Below are 17,671 nucleotides of genomic sequence, written 5' to 3' on the forward strand. Positions count from 1 at the left end.
GCTGCCTGGACCACAAGCCAGCAGCTTCCCTCCCACCCAGGCTCTTGAGCTGCGTGCGTGACAATAGCCTGGCCCAGGCTGTACTGTGCCCGCCGAGTGTTTTGTTTAACCCACATGGTGTTTCGAGGTTTAGGAAATTCCACATGAAATTCAGGATATCTAACTTCTTTGGAAAAAAATTAGAAAGAGCCTGGCTGTCTGGAGTCCACGTCCCTGCAAAGCAGCGTCTGCAGCTGGGACGTGCTCTCCTGCACCCTCCACTCCCCCAGCCTGTGCTGCCTCTCCCATTCTCACCTGCCTGGCCCCGTGAGCATCCTCTGGGGAGCTCTCCTCCATTTCAGGCCTTTCCTCTGACGGTTATTCTGATTGGCAAACACAGAGAATGCTTTCACTTCTCCATTGCCCTGTGACCTTGGGCAAACAAGAGCCCCACATTGAGTTCCTTATTTGTGCCCGTGGGATGGGCCGAGAAGGGACTGGGCTGTGCGGTCTCAAAGATTTCAAACTCCAATGTCCCGGCAGTTCACTCGGGCAAAAGTCCTGGGTGGAAGAGGAAGACCCCCAGGCAATTATTCCCACCTGCTCTGAACACTTGCCAGGTGTGTGTGTGGGGGGGCGCGGGGTGCTCTGACCCTCAGTACCCCTTATAGGACTTCCAAGGAGACACCCTGGCTGCTGGTAACCTGGTCCCCAACTCAGCAGATGGGCGACCTCACAGTTCATTATCCAAACTGGGGCACCTCTGAGAATGAAGCGAATGGTCTTAATGATGCCCCTGGAGTAACAGGTATAAACCAGGACTGTCTTCAGCAAACTGGGACAGATGCTCTAGAATGTTAGCATCTGCTTCTAGATGGTGGCCTATGAGTAAAGAAGAGAAACAGGCCTTACCTCTCGGTGTCTCAGCTGAAAGCTTCTGCCCTCATGGTAGCAGTTGTAAGTTTTTAGCAAGCTTAAGAGCTCCGACCTGAAAAGGTAAAGACACACTTAATAACCTTGGGGTGTGGCAGGGCTTTGGACAGTAATAACAGACGTCTTGCCAGCCACACACAATCAGTTTAGAGAATAGACTCCACCATCAGACACATGCCTTTCAGTCTTCCAGAGCTTTCACATGTCAACCCCTGTGGAAGTTGTAGGGGTGGGAGGAAGGTGAAGAGAAACTCACAGATGGCCCACATAATTGTGCAAATTGTGTGTACACACTTTCGCCATCACAGATCAGAGTTCCTGACAATCTCCCTATACTTTATTTGAGTCACTTTCTCAATAAATTCCCTTAGATTGGGTTATTAGCATCTTAAAGCCTCTTGCTCTTTCTCCCCATATTACTTCCTGTAAGGGCTGTGTGCAGCCTGTGCTGGCACCATAAGGGGTGTCTGCCTCTTCCTCGTCCTGCCCTTCTGGAGGTATGATCACGAGATGAGGCTGACAGCTCTGAGGAAAGATGCTGAAGGTCTGAGGGAGGCCACTCTGCCCAAAATGCCTTCTCCCCAGAATAAAGGGAGGCTGTGGCAGATAAAACACCATCCCTGCACCCCAGCGGCACTCTGCAGGGGCGTGCGGTCCTATACCTAAGAAATGTGAGCCACACATGCAATTTTAAATCTTCTAGTCGTCACATTGCAAAGGCAAACAAAACAGGGGAGATTAGTTTTCATAATGAGTCTTCTTTAATGGCACAAGATATCTAAAATATATCTAAAAGATATCTAAAATATTGCCCATGTAGAATCAATATAAAAATTATTACTGAGATCTGGCTCATTATTTTATTCTGTAATGAGTGTTTGCTAGCTTTCTTTTATATTCACTATTCCTCTCCTGCTGTAAGTCAAGTGCTTGGTGGCCACCACGGCCCGTGGTGGGTAAGTCCCGCTCTAGAAGGTCTTCAGGCAGTGCCTTGGCTAATATGGGGGTCCCCAGGGTGTGGATGAGCAGCACCTGCCATTGGTGCTCTGGGGTGCTGCCCAATGTGGGGGTGATGGCAACTGACAAGGGAAGTGAGGCACTTGTGATTCAATGAATGAGACGCCCTTAACACAGCAAGATTAATATTGCAGGTACGCTGTGCCTGTAACTGTGTAAATGCCGGACATAAACTTGTTAGGACACATATCCATGAAATTAATCATGTTGTGATTATGATTATGACTTTTCCCAAAGTTATATTTAATACTATTCTCATGATAAAATTTAAACAAGGAAAATGATGGTGTGGGCAGCACAGTGCAGGGCAGTCGTCTGTTTTCTCAGGTCTCTAAGAGGAGGACCCAAGAAGGAGGTCAGTGAAAGCTAGGAGCCTGGCTTGTCTTCAATGTGGCAGACAGGAGCTGCCCAAATTTAGAAAAGATTTGGACTCAGTACTCAAAAAGCAAGATAACATAAAAATATATACTTTTCTTTAGCTCAGAAATAAATTTGAAAAACTATCCTAAATCTTTTTTTTTTCATGTTAAGACAGATGGTAAATAGTAAAAATAAGCAGAGCTAAAAATCAATAACAGTACACTTTTTTCAGTAAAAACTCCAAACCTATTTAGAGTTTTTTTTTCTCTTTTCCCCCCTGAACTGTTTGACACAATAAGAACATTAGCATTGCTCTAGCTTTTGAATCAATTAAATGCCATCTGTGCAGAATCATGGCAGACATTGCCACGCTTTCCTGCCTTTGTGGGTCTGAGCAGGCAGGGGTCAAACCCACACCCCAAAGAGATCCTTGATCTCCAAGGAGACAGGCTTTGAAAAGAAGTGCCCCATCACTGTCCCTGGGGCAGGCACATTGTCATATCTGTGAAATTGCCCAGAATCCCTCCACCCAAAGTCTGTCTATGGCAGGAAGTGGCCACAAGAAGATCCCCTGTATGCAAAGGCTTACTTCAGGATGGATTTGCTGTCACTGATGGGGACGTGAGAACTGGGTGGGCAGTCTTCCTTCATCTTCCCCTCTTGTCTACAGTCTCAGGAGTTACCTGCTGAGAAGAGGAAGAAGGACAGACAGGTGAGCATGGAGAAGCGCCGGCCAGTGCAGTGTCCAGAATCCTGGTGTGCCAGCCTGTGACTTCAGCCTGGAACCTCCCGACCAACCTGCCTGCACCCTTCCTCCCTCCACTCCTTGGCACAGCGTGGCCACAGCTGAAAGATCAGGCTCAGAGGACTTAATGGGGCCCCACACCCACCTGGGGCAGCCAAGCTCCCCTGGCGGGTAGGGGGCAAGGTCAGAGCTGCTGAGCTAGCTGGCACCCAGTACCAGCCCCCCTCCCAGAATCTCTCCACAGTCCCTAGGGATCTGGATCAGTCTCGTCATTGTTTCAGACCACAAGCTCTCGTCCCTCAGCCGGGACATCCTGAAGGGTGGTTTCTGCCTCCATTGCTCCTTCAAACCCCCAAAGCACCCTGGGCCTTTCTTCTCCATTCCCACCGCCACCAGGCTGGCAGCCCCTCCCTGCCTTTTAGAGTCAGCACACCTGGGCCGGCTCTCCTAGTGACGGGTTAGTCGGTCAGGAGGCTGTGTTGAGCCTTTTCTATGAATTATCTTATTTACTCCTTCCAAAAACAGTACAAGGTAAGTACTATCCTATTCCCATTCTAAGGATGAGAAGACAGAGACAGAAGTTGAGTACTTTGCTCGAGATTCCTAGCGAATCAGTGGCAAAGTCACTATTTGAACATAAGCATTTAGATCCTACATTTTGGTCTCTTAAGCCCTTCTCTGTGTTAATCTCACACAGTGACTTAAACCCTCCAGCCTTCTTTTCCTCATCTATGCAATGGAGTGATCTCTGCCTATAGGATTGCTAGTTGATTCACATATGAAACCGTGTCTTCACAGCCTAGTAAGCTTTGTGGAGCATCTCAAACCCTCCCAGCAAAATCCACGAGTACTTTCTCTAGCTTGTTGCCATCTTCTTCTGCATAGATTTCAACTTTTCTCCCTCTCCAACTTATTCTGGCCAAGAACTCTCTTCTCAAGGCATGCCGTGTGTTGGGCAGTGAGCCACAGCTTCTCTCTCTCTCTCTCTCTGTCTCCCCCCAACCTTGGCCCTGTCTCTCACTTTCTCTTCTCTCAAGTTTCTACTAGGACTCTGAGGGGTTAAGTCACACGGGGAAATGGCCCAGACAAGCTACACAGCTTTTCCTTCGCATCACGAGTGGCTCCTTCACAAAACCCCAACGTCCGTTCACACAAGCCTCAGTCAGGTCATTCCTACCTCTGTGTGTGTGCAAATGTTCCTGGGGGTTCAAGGTCAGGTTCGACTGCTGTTGTATTCATGTCCTCACAGCGCTCCCTCCCCTTGGTCCCTGACTCTGACCAGCTGAACACCTTTGATACCACCCACAAACAAGCCTGCCTTCAATGATGGCATCAGGCCTGAATGACCATTTGATTCAGGAAACAAGGAAACATGGAGAAGGGGGATGAACTGAGGGAGATGGGCTTCTCAGTGACCTCAGAATCATCCTCCAAATACTTTCGCTCTGCCTGGATGTAGAGTGAGGCAAACTATGGCCTAGAGAGAGGTGAGGCCTCTGGCTATAGCTGCGGGGGAGGCCCTTCCTCCATCGTGCACAGAGTTAGGCACCTCGGGGGCCTGGCTTGGAGCCTCACTGTCAGGCAACAGGATTTCAAAATCTGATTTCAGTTCCTCAGTTCCTGAGTCTGCAGTGGAAAAAGTGATCTGCCAGGCTCCCTCTCTGGGTAGTTCTTCAAACACTTCCATGCAGAGCTGGGTTCAGCCCAAGAAAAGTATCTGGGCTTCTCACTCCATGCTGCTTCTGCGGGCCCATGGCATGACTGTCTCGCTCCTCATGGGAAGGGCCCAGAAGTAACCGCGGTGGTATTTTCTCTTGCCTTGCCTGCAGCTAGCCTCTCTCCCACCCTTCCTCACTTCTTGCTCGGAGCTCTGGCCTCCCTGAGCTGCTCTCGTTTTCCTCATGGGCTTTGCGCTTTCTCCTCCTTCTGGGTCTCCATGGTGCTGTTCTCTGTCCAGAAAACAGCCTCCTCCCTGTCCTATACTCTGCCGTGAGCTCCGCCAGGAAACCCTTGCCTGAGCAGCCACCTCCTCCAGTATCAGGAGAAGCTCCTTTTCCAATGCCTGCTCTGGGCTCCTGGCTGTGCTGGGCCTTCAGGGCCTGACCTGTGTGTGAGGGAACTGAGAGGAGGCTGGGGGAGTGCAGTGGGGGGAGTTTAAAGCTGCAGGCCTCCATACCAGGGACAGTGCTGTTCTGGCACACCTCCTGTTTCTAGCCCCAAACCAGAGCCTGACACACAGCAGAAGGTCCATAGATGGCTGTTAAATTATTGGATGAAATTGAGAAGCCTCACGGGGTCCTCCAAAGTCAACTTTCCCAGAGTTGGGCATATCCAGCTGGAATAAAACATGCAAATGTCTGCAGGGGTCAGGGCAGTGATTCAGCTGAGACACTGATCAGTGGGGTCCCTGGGGATTCAGGGACACATTCTTTGTCTGGAGGGTCAGCTCTTCTGGTGTGTCATGATAAGGCAGAGATCTGGATTTGCATGTGCTAAATTTCACTGCTTAAAGGTGGACACTTGTGGCCAAGACACTGACCTCCCCTGGAATGACCCATGCTACCTCACACTCCTCTGCCACCTGTGGAGCCTGTGACTAACACCTCACATGTCACACATAAGAAGAGTTGTGTGTCGCCTGTCAGGCTAAGGTATTTGAGCCATGTGTGACCCTGTTCTCTGTTATGGTGACCCAGAAATTCACATGTCCCAGTTGGTGTAGCTTCCAGATGGTCAGCCTGGGTCCCAGAGTACCTCTGTGGCCCAGAGTCCTCTGGTGACCCACTGTGGCTATTGACTGGGAAGGAGAAATAATGCTTTGCTGGGAAAAGCTGCTGGGGTCTCAATGATTTGTCAGTGTGGCATAACCCAGACTATCCTGACGGATGCAGGGAATTATTCCATTAAAAGATACATAGTTAAAAATAAAATATAGCCAGACAAAACACACTTGCAAGACAGATAGATGCCCTCGGTGGAGCTCCAGTGTGTGACTTCGGATTCACCACAAGACCTAGTTTACAAAACTTTGTTCTCCATCAGCATGTGGGGAATATGCCAATTTTTCTCTATTTAGACCCTCATGGCTTTAGTTGCCTGCCTTTTCCTCTCTGCACCGTCACCTTCCTATCTGTACAATGGGAATATTGATCTTCAAATTTCTCGACTGTAGAACTCTTTGTTCAAATGGAATATTTATGCAAATAAGATTAAAAGGGGCTGCTTGGGTCCACAGTGAGGTGGGTGGTAGGGAGCACCGTCTAGGGCTTTGCTTAGGAGTCTGGATAATATTGTTTGCAAAGCACAGTACTAAGTAACCCACGAGACCTTCCCTGGGCTGATCCTCCAGAGAGCTTCACTGTCCAGATCCTGCCCTTTAGAAGGACATGAGCAATATGCTGAGCGGCTCCAGCTGGAGCTGGGTGGCATAAGCTGAGGGAAGGAGTCAAGAGACAAGCGAAGGACGGTCTGGGATTACATACAGATGGTCAGGTGAAAGGAGAAAGGGGAAGGTGACCCATAGGGTCACTGTGCATTTGTGCTTCCTTTACCAGACTGAACAGCTGATAATTCTCATTCATTCTGATAATCTCTGTGTGTCGTAGACTTCTAAAGTGAGGTGTACGTGTAACTCCGAGGTACCCTAGAGACAACTGCTGAGTGAGAGAGCTGCAAGGCAGGGAGAGAGAGGGTGAGGGAGAGCAAGCGCGTACCCCCCAGGAAGAAAGCAAACAGAGATCCCTCTGTGTTCAGAAACATGCTCCTGAAGCTGCCCCTTAAACATTCACTCTCCTTGTGCCCTGGACGGGGCCTTGGAGAATCTCTAATGGATGCTTTTCAAACTTTAATAAAACACACAATCTTATTTGTAAAGGCAGAAGCCCAACGCACAGACAGATTAAAGCAAGGCTACTCTGCTTGAAGCTGGAGTGGGGGATAGGACGGGCTGGAGACAGCCTGTCACCACCCAGGGGCAGTCCAAAAACCAGAGTGACAGATGCAGCTGGGCAGGCCAAGCCCTGAGGCTCTGGGAGTCCAGCCCTCTTTGTCCAGGCCTGCTCCCCTCCCCCCAGGCCTGGGGCACTCAGCTCAGGCCTCCATGTTTCTATCCAGGCTGGAGGAGGCTCTGTTAGCAACCAGAGGACTCAGACTGCAGCGAGGGCTCCTCGTCCCTGGAGAAAGGGCCCCAGGGTGTGCCAGCCGTGGTTACCTGTCACCAGTGAACAGGCAGGGAACTGTTTCTGCTTTCCACTTCAGCGGCTGCTCTGCCAGCCGTGCAGGGGGGCTGCTGGGGACGGCCGGCACCACAGCCTGCCCTGGCTATTGTCCCTAGCCTTTGACTGGGGACAAAGGACACTGAAGCCTTTACAACTGAGAGGCTTGGCCCGTCTTGCCCTAGTTTGCGGTCACGGAGCCGGTTATCGCAGAAGAAGGCGGCTTTGTGGCTCTTCGGGTCACCTCGGCAGCCCAATCCTGCAAAGGAGAAAAAGGCTAAGGGAGTGGGGTTTTCATGAAGCCAAACTGAGTGCATCTGAATGCCTTTTCTTTCGGGATTCTGGGCTGCCTACTTTTTTCTCTTACAATGCCCTCTCTTTTCATAAAAGGATGGCAAAAATAGATGGTCATTGTCCTCACTTGGCAAAATGGCAAGTGCTTCAATATCCAAATTTAAATGTTCTGGGGATGTCTGTGAGATCTGGTAACCTCCAATACTTGACAAAATTATGATGCTTATTTTATTTAAACATGATTAAAATTGAATGTGTAAATAGAGTGACGTGGGAAGTGAAAGAAAGGAGGACAGAGCTGTTGGGCCCAGCTGGGAGCCTGGGGCCCAGGCTGCCTTGACTGGAAGGAGGCAGGAGGCTGAGAGAGAGAGGGCAGGTGCAGGACACTGCCTCGAATTCCTGAGACACCGAAATTCCCTGCTCTGTAGCCCAGGACCATAACCTCCAAAGGCCAGCCTGGGGTGGGGGGTGGAGGGGGCAGCAGGAGGTACTGAAAATAAGGAGCCTTAAAGGCACCCTCCACCCCCTACTCCAGCACCTGTCAGCCAGCAAATGGCAAGAGCCTTAGCCAGGGAGAAAGCTGCAGGGCCTGCTGTCGGTACCAGCTGCCTCTGAGAGGGGGCCTGGCTGGACACAGGCTGCCCCCAGCAGCACATGTTTGCGGAGAAAGCCAGTTGTTGGGATGCAGGTGGCAGGCAGCGACTCAGCAGCTGCTGTCCCTGCCCCTCCACAGGGCTATCCTTAACCCCCTCTCCAGTACCGCAGGCCAGACCCTCCCTCTGCCACCATCTGCCCTGGGGTCCGTCACGCCCCTCCCCTCCCACAGCACTGCACCTGGGGGGACAGGACACACACTACAATGACACTGGGCACAGTCCAGATGGAGGTGATGGTGGTTGAGGGAGAGCAGCCTCTTCCACCACTGCTTTCTCCTGGGTTGACTCAGGGACCCCCAACTCACCTTTGCTCCCTCTTCCCCACCTCCAGGGTCCTAGGCCCCCACCCACAGGTCTCCTGGAGCCCATCCTGACACCCAGGCCTCCCGGACACTGGTGCCCCTCCCTCGGAGGAGCTTGAGCCTCTGCACCCTCACAGGCTGGTCTCCCTAGCATCTTCCGCATCTTCCACACAGTTCCAGCTCCTCTGCAGAGCCTCACCCAGGCCCTCTGGCAGGTTTTCTGGTTTCTGCTCTGGCTTTCAAGGTTGTGGAAACCTGAGGCAGCAAACACATCTCCCATCCTCCTGCTCCCTCTCTCCTACACACCCCGGGCCAGAGGGGCCCCTCCTGCCGAAATCAGGCCCACCTCTAGCCTGTGGAAGACGGGATCTATGGGATCTACGAAAATAGGAATCCTCTCAGCCATGCTTTTTGGGACAGACAGGTGCTCTGTAGGACCAAGATCCTGAGGGCCTGGGGCCAGAGGTGGGGGCAGTCTGGGGGGAGAGCCCTCCAGGCCCTCAGTGCCCACAGCTGCAGGGCTGCACCGGGTCACCTCCAGGTCTGTGGGCCAAGTGCAGTTGCTGGAGGTGCTTTCCTGGGAGACACTGTGTGGCTCAGAATCTTCTGGAATCAGAATCTCAGAGTCTTCTTTTGGAATCTCTTAAAAGCGTAACGCACACTCCCCGGGGAAATGTACACATGTGCCTGAGTGTGTAAGTATGCACCCACTAAATTTGCCTACCACTGCAGGGCCTCAGGCTCCTCTTCATGTGCCTTTGGGTCCTTAGATGCCAGGTTAAGAACTTTTGCTGAAATGTGTCACAGTGAGAGAGAGGAGACCAAGGCGCCTCCCAGAGAGAAGTCTGGGTGTGGGTTTTGCGGCAGCATCTCCCTGGCCTGTGACTCCAACACATTGTGCTGTCCCTTGGCCTCAGTTTAGCCAGGATTATATGAGGAGCTGGTCCAGAATGTCTTCAGAGCCCTTCCCTGTTCTGCAGCTACGGGGCTACCTGAGCACCCAGCTCCCATCCCCTAGAGTCAGGCAGGGCAAGCGGAAGGGTTTCTGAGTCTCTCCCTCAACAGTGCATCCTGGGGAAGGAGGTCAGGCAGCCAGAAAAGAAAACTGAGCAAACTGTAAGTTCCCCTTTAATAAGAGAAGAAGCTCTGGGAAGTGCAGCTACTTCCTATTTGATCTTAATTTACTTTAAAACAATTCCAAAATATTTCCTTCAATGTACTCTGTGACCAGATAACCACCCTGCCTTTACAAGGATCTGGGTTTAAAGCTCAGCTCTGTGGTTCATCAGCTGTGTGACCTTAGGCAAAGTCCCACACTCTCTCTCTCTGGACCTCAGATTCCTCAGTTAAATCACAGACTGCTGCAAGATGCGTCTCACATGGAACTCATCCTCTATAAACCAACGGTCCGTGACAGGTCGCAGTGGGAGTCAGAAGAGATAGCAGGTTTTGGAAAGGGGGATGTGGGACTCAAAGAGGAGGGCGGTCCTCCCAGCTGCAGTGGCTGTGAGCAAGGACATCTGGCTGAGTTTGCTTTCAGAACCAAGCCCCAGGTCCCCAAGGGCCCAGTCCAGAGTGCCTTCTGGTAGGCCTCCGAGTCAGGGTCTCCCTGTGAGGCTTTGCGTTGGCAGGATCTGAAATGCAACATGCTGAGTTCTGCTCATGTTCTTGGTTTTCTAGCATTGTCCAACTGACCTTGACTCAGGGGACCCTGGACCTTCACTCTGTTCTCCACCCTAAAAGTCAATTGCTAATAGATTGCTATTCCCTAAAAGTCTTGAACCACCAGCGCCACACACAGAGAGAATTATGACGAGAGCTACTGAAAATACACTTCAACACTGACAAAGTGCTGAAACATACTCCATAACAACTTCCAGACAGAAATTTTTTGACCTAAGTATAATGTGTTCCACCTGCTACCCCTTCCCCTTTTCTCCTCCCTCTTCCTCTCCTCTTGTCCCCCACCCCCACCCCAACCTTCCTCCCTCTAGCACCTCCCACCCTGGTGGCAGCAGCTCTGGAATTACACTGGGGAACAGGAGGCGGGCAGACCTGCATTCACCTGTCAGTTCTACCAATTCATTGCAATTTTTTTTTTTTTTCCTAATCATGGCTACTGACAAGAAAGCTTGATTGCCTCTTGAGCAGTTTAAAACTACGGAGAGGCGAGCAAGGGTTTCTTCTGCCAGTCCAAGTATGTGGTTTTGGAGTCTAACGTGCTTGGGTTCAAATTCCAGGATCCCAGCCCCATTTGCTGCAACTTTATTTAATTTGTTTATGAAGTGAGGTTACCAAAGATCTCCTTCCAGTGTTTTAAGAAAGCACTGGCCAGCACTGGCCTTGCACTGATGGTGGAGTGAGACACGGCCCTCCCTCCCTCAGGGCTATGTCACATTATAAAAACTCGGAACCATCTCTCCAGAATCGAAGACTCAGGAGCATGGGGGGAGATGAGGGTGGTGGGCAGGGTGCTCTCTGAAATCAGTGGGTGAAATGGATGAGACCCCGCACAACAAAGTCTGAGTTCAAATCCTGACTCCGCCACTGACTCATCTAGGTGAAGCTGGAAAATTCCATAACTCTGTAAGCCTCAGTTTTCTCGTCTGAAATGGGGATAATGAAAATAATCAGGGCTATGAGAAGTTAGGTGCCATACTGTGCTAACGCCCTTTGCACAGGTCTGGGAATAAAGCAAATTCTTTATAAATAGCGTGGTTAGGCAAGCCCCTCCTTCTGCTATTATCTCGGCGCCGGTTTTCCATCTGTGAAATCTGAGAGTTGTGCCAGAGCCTCTGTGAGCCTTTCCCCCAACTAAGATCAATGCCTAAGATGAGAGACAAGGTGAGCAAAGGTGTAGCCTGCGGGCTGCTCTCACCTATCATGCCCAGGTTTGAGACCCTGAAGTGCCTTCTCCCTGGAGAAGGTGACTGGCACAGTGCCCACTCTCAGCAATGGGCCTGAGGCCCGGGCTGCGCCAGGCTGGCAGGGGGAGGGAACTCTGCACGCGGCAGCCAAGGGGCACGGGTGCTCAAGCTCCAGAGTCCAAGGCTGGGGGCGAGTGCGGGCTCGGGGAGGGGGAAGACGGTGCTCCCTGGATGCCCCCAAACTCCTGCCTGTGCATCACTCACCCTCCGCTCATCGCGCAGTCCAGAAGCCGCTGCCCGCGCTGTGCCCTCGCCGGCACCCGAGCTCTGTAGGCAGAGCCTAAAGCCCGAGGTCCCCGGGGCTAGCCGCGTAGAGCCCGCCCCTCCCCGCCCTTCCCCGCCCCTCGCCCGGCTCTGGCCAATGGCCCGCCCCATCTGCCCACTCTCTGTCCCGCCCCTCCCCGCCTCCTCCCCGCCCCTCATCTCTCGCAGGCCAATGACACTGCCCCGTCCGCCTCGCCCCGCCCCCCCCACAGGGAAGGGTGGGCTCCGGGCGGTGCCCGAGGGGCGGCGGGGAAGGTTTAGGGAGTCAGACCGGAGAGACCACGAGGGCACCCGGAGACACTTGGAGGAGGCAGCCCAGACTCTGCCAGGAGGGTTCGGGTGTGGACGGAGTCCGGGACTCATGGGTTTCCAACAGAGGCCGCTGCGTGGGCGCCGAAATTACTAGTGTGCCCTGGGGAGGACGTTATCAGTTAAAGCCAGAGCATTGTTAATCTCTTTTGCTCAGGGGGCACCTGAGTGGGGTCCTGCTGTTTGACTGGCGTGGCCTCTCTCAGCTCCACCGCCTTTAGGAAACCGAATCCGATGGTCAAGAGGATATAAACTTCTCTTCCAGTCACCGCCAGCTGAATGAGGATTTGCAGGCACCGAAGCAGAGGGGACTGAAGCCCACAGGCCTTTGGGGGAGCTCCGGCAGTTCAGTGTTTCTGGGATATAGGGGTGGCGGGGGTGGGGAACGGGCTGATGGAAACACTTGCAGTTTCTGTTTAATATCACCGTCCCTAGTCCTGACCTCTGGACCTCTTTGCCTCTACTCTCAACACAAATCATTTTAGTGTCATTCGATCTGTGTGGTTCTTAATCTTTGTAGAAACAGATGGCCATTTTAGAACCTGATATATACCTTCTAGCAAACCGCAGGTAAAATCAGTCTGGGATTTGAGTTTATGGGTCCCTGGATCCCTCTTGAGAGGGACTGTGCTAATCATTATTGTCAGGGCTGTGGGATTTGCGACCAAGAAATTGGGCTCTGCTGTCTATTTCCCGTATGACCTTGCCATGTTGCAATTGTTCTGGGCCTCAGTTTCTCCTCCTGCAAAAGTGAGGGGACTAAAGATGACCAGAGATTCTTCAACTTTGCCTTTGCATGAATCTGTGGAGACTGACCCATCCTTGGCCAGCTCAGAGCTTCCCTGTGGTCAGGGACCCTCCCAAGTCCTGCACAGTCCAAAGGTCTGGTCATCAAAGCTGAGGCCAGTAACTGGTGTTTCTGAAAGTTTCTAGAAAACAGTAAACAAAATTCAACAGAGCCCTTAACCTCTGAGTATTCATTTTATGCCCAATAGGTAAATAAACATAGCGCCAGGGTAACATCCAATTTCCCTGGGGCTTTTCAGCACTCAAGAATGAATCATTCTCTCTTATCTAGTTGATACTACGTCTGGGGCCCAAATAGGCTGGAGGGATGATTGTATTTGAGGAAGCAACCTGATGTGTCTTGCACTCCCTCTGTGTGTCATGAACCCACACAATCCCCTCAACATCCCCGGGGAATGGGTATTTCCTGGATTTTATAGGGAACACTAGTGTCCATCACCAGGTCCTTAGTTCCTCCTGAAGGGATCACTTTTCCTTCAGTTTTCAATGTAACTATATTTGGTCTCCAGCTCATTTATGGTGGGTGTTATGGATATTGTTAGTTGCCAATCCATTATCCATTTTCTTCTTTGGAAAAAAGAGAGGAAGGAAGGAAAGGAACGGAAAAGGAAAAAAAAATTGGGGATGGCTGGGCAGCTCAGACTGTTAAGTGTCTGCCTTTGGCTCAGCTCCTGATTCCAGGATCCTGGGATCCAGCCATGCCTCAGGCTCCCTGCTCAGTGCGGGATCTGCTCCTCTCCCTTGTAAGTTCTCTGTTTCACTTTCTCTTTAAGAAATCTTTTAAGATTTCCTAAATGAAGTCTTTAAAAAAATAAAAGGAAAGAAGTTGAGGGGCGGGGGCAGCTGGTGACTTTGGGTCATGACCACTTGCATTTTTCACATGGCACTTGCAACAACCCAACTGTGGGTCATGAAATTAAGTTAGTAGATGATGTGACTTGTATTTTTAAAAAAATGGAAGAGAAAATATCAGTTTACAGCACACAAAGTAAATATAAGTTGTGTCTTAAGAAACTTCTGTTTGTATTATTTATGTTTCAGTTACATGGATTAGGCTGATAATGAAATATGTTTCTCACTGTGGGCTATGGTCAAAAACATTTGAAATCCACTGTCTAAGTCAATCTTGACAATCCTTTCCATGGCTTTCCCAGCTTCCTTTAAAGCTTGTGGGGCCATATGACCCACTTCTGGGTGAAGAAACAGGGAAAAATGTGCTGGGGGTGGCGGTGTAGTCAACTTCCCTGGTAGAAGGAACAGATATCCCTTTCACATGCTTTCTGTCTCAAATGTGGATACCATGTGTAATTTCTGGAGCACTGGCAGCTGCTTTGAGATCATGATAAAACATGTCCATATGCTAAGGCTAGTGGACCAAAAAGATAAAAAGAGTCTGGGTCTTATTAACATCATGGGACTATTGCACCATGTCTGAACTGCCTACTCTAGACTTGTCATAGAAAAACAATAAACCCCTATTTGTTTAAGCCAGAGACTTATGTTTTCAATAAAGGTCCAGATAGTAAATATTTTGGCCTAGTGGGCTAAATGGTCTGTGTTGCAACTACTTAGCTCTGCTATTGTAGTTTGAAAGCATCCGTAGACCACATGTAAATGAAGGGACATGGCTATGGTTACAATAAAGCTATTTACAAAAACAGGTGGTGGGTCACACATGACCTAGGCTGTAGTTTGTTAACTCTTTTCCTAGATGACCTTGTCTGTATTCTCTGACCTCATCTCCTCCTATTTGCCCTCCTCTCTGCTCTGGTAATGATCTTTATCCTACATAGGACTACTCCCACCACATGGCCTTTGTATTTCCTGTTGCCTTCCTGGTAGGCTCTTCCCCGATATGTCCATAAAACATATTCCTTTGCCTTCTTCTGGTCTTTATTCACAAATCACCTTCTCTTCAAGGTCTTTCCTGGTCCCCTAACTAAAATGCTCCTCACTGGCTTGTGCATACTACTCTCTGGCAAGCTGTATGTTTTTCTAAGAAATTAAAAATTAGAAATTAGAAAGAATTAGAAAGCTCCTTTAGGAAGGAGACTCATTAAGACTCTTTCTGTTCCCTTCAATATCGACTCTGTCTGGAATGGGTAGTGTTTAATCAATATCTGGTATATGATTTCTCCCTTCCCCTTTCTGCCAGATTCAGGTAAGCAAACAGACTCAGGGAAGCTCAATCCTCCATCCAAGGGGACACAGTGAGTAAAGTAGAATCTGGTTTTGTACCCTGAGGGCCCCAGGGGGTCATGTGTGTGCTGCCAAGGAATGACAGTAGAACAACACCTACCTCTGTTGGAAGATCTGGCCTCAGGGGAGCTGAGGCCACAGAGAAGTTTCTGCAAGACTTTTTGCCTTAGCACATGACCCTTATAGAGGGGACTTGGGGGGGGTCCATTAAGGAATGGGGCATCATCCTGTTCATCTTGAGCGATTTCACTTTTTATAAACTTCTTGCATTAGAAAGTCTTTAGAAAAGTCATTATTTTTAAAAAAATTTTAGTAGATTTTATTTATTTATTTGACAGAGAGAGATCAGAAGTAGGCAGAGAGGCAGGCAGAGGGAGAGGGGAAAACAGCCTCCCTGTTGAGCAGAGAGCCCTAAGTGGGCCTCGATCCTAGGACCCTGAGATCATGACCTGAGTTGAAGGCAAAGGTTTAACTTACTGAGCCACCCAGGCACCCAGAAAAGTCATTATTTTTAAGACAGTATAGACTTGGGGCACCTGGGTGGCTCAGTGGGTTAAAGCCTCTGCCTTAGGCTCAGGTCATGATCCCAGAGTCCTGGGATCAAGCCTGGCATTTGGCTCTCTGCTCAGTGGGGAGCCTGCGTCCTCCTCCTCCTCTCTCTCTCTCTCTGCCTGCCTCTCCGCCTTCTTGTGATCTCTCTCTCAGTCAAATAAATAAATAAAATCTTAAAAAAAAAAAAAGTACAGACTTGTAAGATCCATAAAAGGCCAAATGGAAAAACTCATGATCCAACATTTTTGGTACAGAAGAAACCACAAGAATGAATTTGTGTTTGATTTGCAGGGGGCTACACTTAAAGGAGCCCACACCTGATAGAACACAAGAGAAGTCTTGCACCAGATAAGACTGCCCCCGGGGCCGGGTGTGGGCTCAGCTCTTGCTCACTGCTTCTTAGCACCAGTGCAGTGTTCCAAGAAGGCTGAGAAAGCACCTTCTTTCCTCTGGTTTTTCGGCAGACAAGTTGTGAAAACGCCTGGGTATAATCACATGTTTTTGAGATGCAACTTAGATTTCTCTGAATCTTGAAATACAGGTTTTCGTGATTTAACATAAATGCTATTAATAATGAGGATCATTTTCTAGACCATTCTCTAAAAATGAATTTTTTCGTTTTCATGAATTAAAATTTCTGGTTAACTGCCTGGATTGCTTGTATGATTTTTTTTTCTCTTTACTGTCTCTGACATAAGATTCAGAACAAGTGATTTTTAAAGCATTTGTCGAAGTCTTCATGATTTCAAATGTATATGCTTTAGAAAACAATTGGATGATTGCACTTGACTGAGGTCTGTAAGATCCAGTTTAAACCAAGCATCTTTTCTTTGCCTTTAATGGGCTCTGTTTTATTAAACCCACCAGCAGGAAGAGGCCACTTACAGAATGCTTCTTGCACCACTCGCTTTGATGGAATCCTTGGGTAGTGAGGTCATCCCACTGCATGATCTTAACATAGAGAAGGATTTCCCATCGGTTTCCAGATGATTTCTCAAGTAATCTGCATACCATCTATCTTTCTTCCCTATGTGAAATGGTTTTCCTGAACTTTGTTAGCACAGGAATAATAATTTCAGGTTAATATATGGAACTCTACAACCCATGCTAAAAGCAGGCTGAAAATGAGAGTTTACTTGCCAAATGAACATAAATTTGCATAATGTATGTCACATAACTGACTTCTTGTTAAACAGACACATACACACACACACATATGCACACGCACACATGCACTTCCCATATGACATATTATTTGTCCTTTATGGTTATGTTTTGGAAAAACTTTTATCTCATGTCACAGAACTCTTCTTAAGTGCCTAGGCACAGGGTTTCCTAGGAGGGGCAGAGCTTGCCTTTAAAAGGTGAGATAGCTAAAAATTGCTCCTGAAACTTATTTTGAGGAAAAATACTTGCTTAGCTCAAATCTTTTCTCCTTGCTCTTGAGAAAAGGATGTCGCTGTCCCCAAGCCTGCTCTAAAGACATGTGAGGACAAGGACGGCATGAACATCTCTAGGCACAGAGCATAAAGAGGTCTGGTTTGTAATGAGTCAAAGGTCTTTCCCTTCACCTTCTCTTCCCTGGTTTCCTGACATTGGAGACACACACACACACATATAAGATTTTGGTTCACCCAACAATACAAATCAGGCTAAAGAAAGGACATCCTTTCCTTTCCTTAGTCTTCTCCTGCCGTCCCAAGCCTCCCACAGGTCTTTGTCACGTCCCCATCCACCCACACATTATGCACCCTGGCACCTTCTACTTGGGCTCTGCTCCTGAAGGACACTGACAATGTGGGGCTGCCAGAAGCTCAGTGATGATGAGTGGACATCGTAATGGCCATGAGCTACTAGCATCTCAGAAAGAAGATGAAGATACCTATGGCCATGCAAGACATCTGAGTAAATTACATTTTCAATGTAACTATAATTCCAATAATAGAAAATGACTTTATGCTCTTCAATACTTTTAAAAAAATTTTTTTTAGATTTTATTTATTTATTTTACAGAGATCACAAGTAGTCAGAGAGGCAGGCGGAGGGGGCGGGGAAGCAGACTCCCTGCTGAGCAGAGAGCGCGATGCGGGGCTCGATCCCAGGACCCTGAGAT

At 49.3% G+C, this 17,671-nt stretch overlaps 1 protein-coding gene across 3 annotated transcripts in view; it reads right to left on the reverse strand.

The window, feature by feature from the left end:
• The window catches only part of RASSF4 (Ras association domain family member 4), a 30,952-nt gene extending 19,241 nt beyond the window's left edge, over positions 1-11,711 (reverse strand). The window contains exons 1-3 of one of the 3 annotated variants that reach the window (XM_044240036.1): positions 11,632-11,711; positions 2,879-2,975; positions 892-967 (exon numbers count right to left, since the gene is read on the reverse strand). In XM_044240036.1, the coding sequence (XP_044095971.1) occupies positions 892-967; positions 2,879-2,940 (138 nt within the window). In that variant the 5' untranslated portion in view covers positions 2,941-2,975; positions 11,632-11,711. Of the gene's footprint in view, positions 1-891; positions 968-2,878; positions 2,976-7,244; positions 7,321-11,631 lie in introns of those variants that run through there. The other 2 variants (XM_044240037.1, XM_044240035.1) reach the window with 2 other exon arrangements.
• Positions 11,712-17,671: the final 5,960 nt, after the last annotated feature.

Source organism: Neovison vison, chromosome 2, assembly GCF_020171115.1.
Source record: "Neovison vison isolate M4711 chromosome 2, ASM_NN_V1, whole genome shotgun sequence".
NCBI classification, from domain to species: Eukaryota; Metazoa; Chordata; class Mammalia; order Carnivora; family Mustelidae; genus Neogale; species Neogale vison.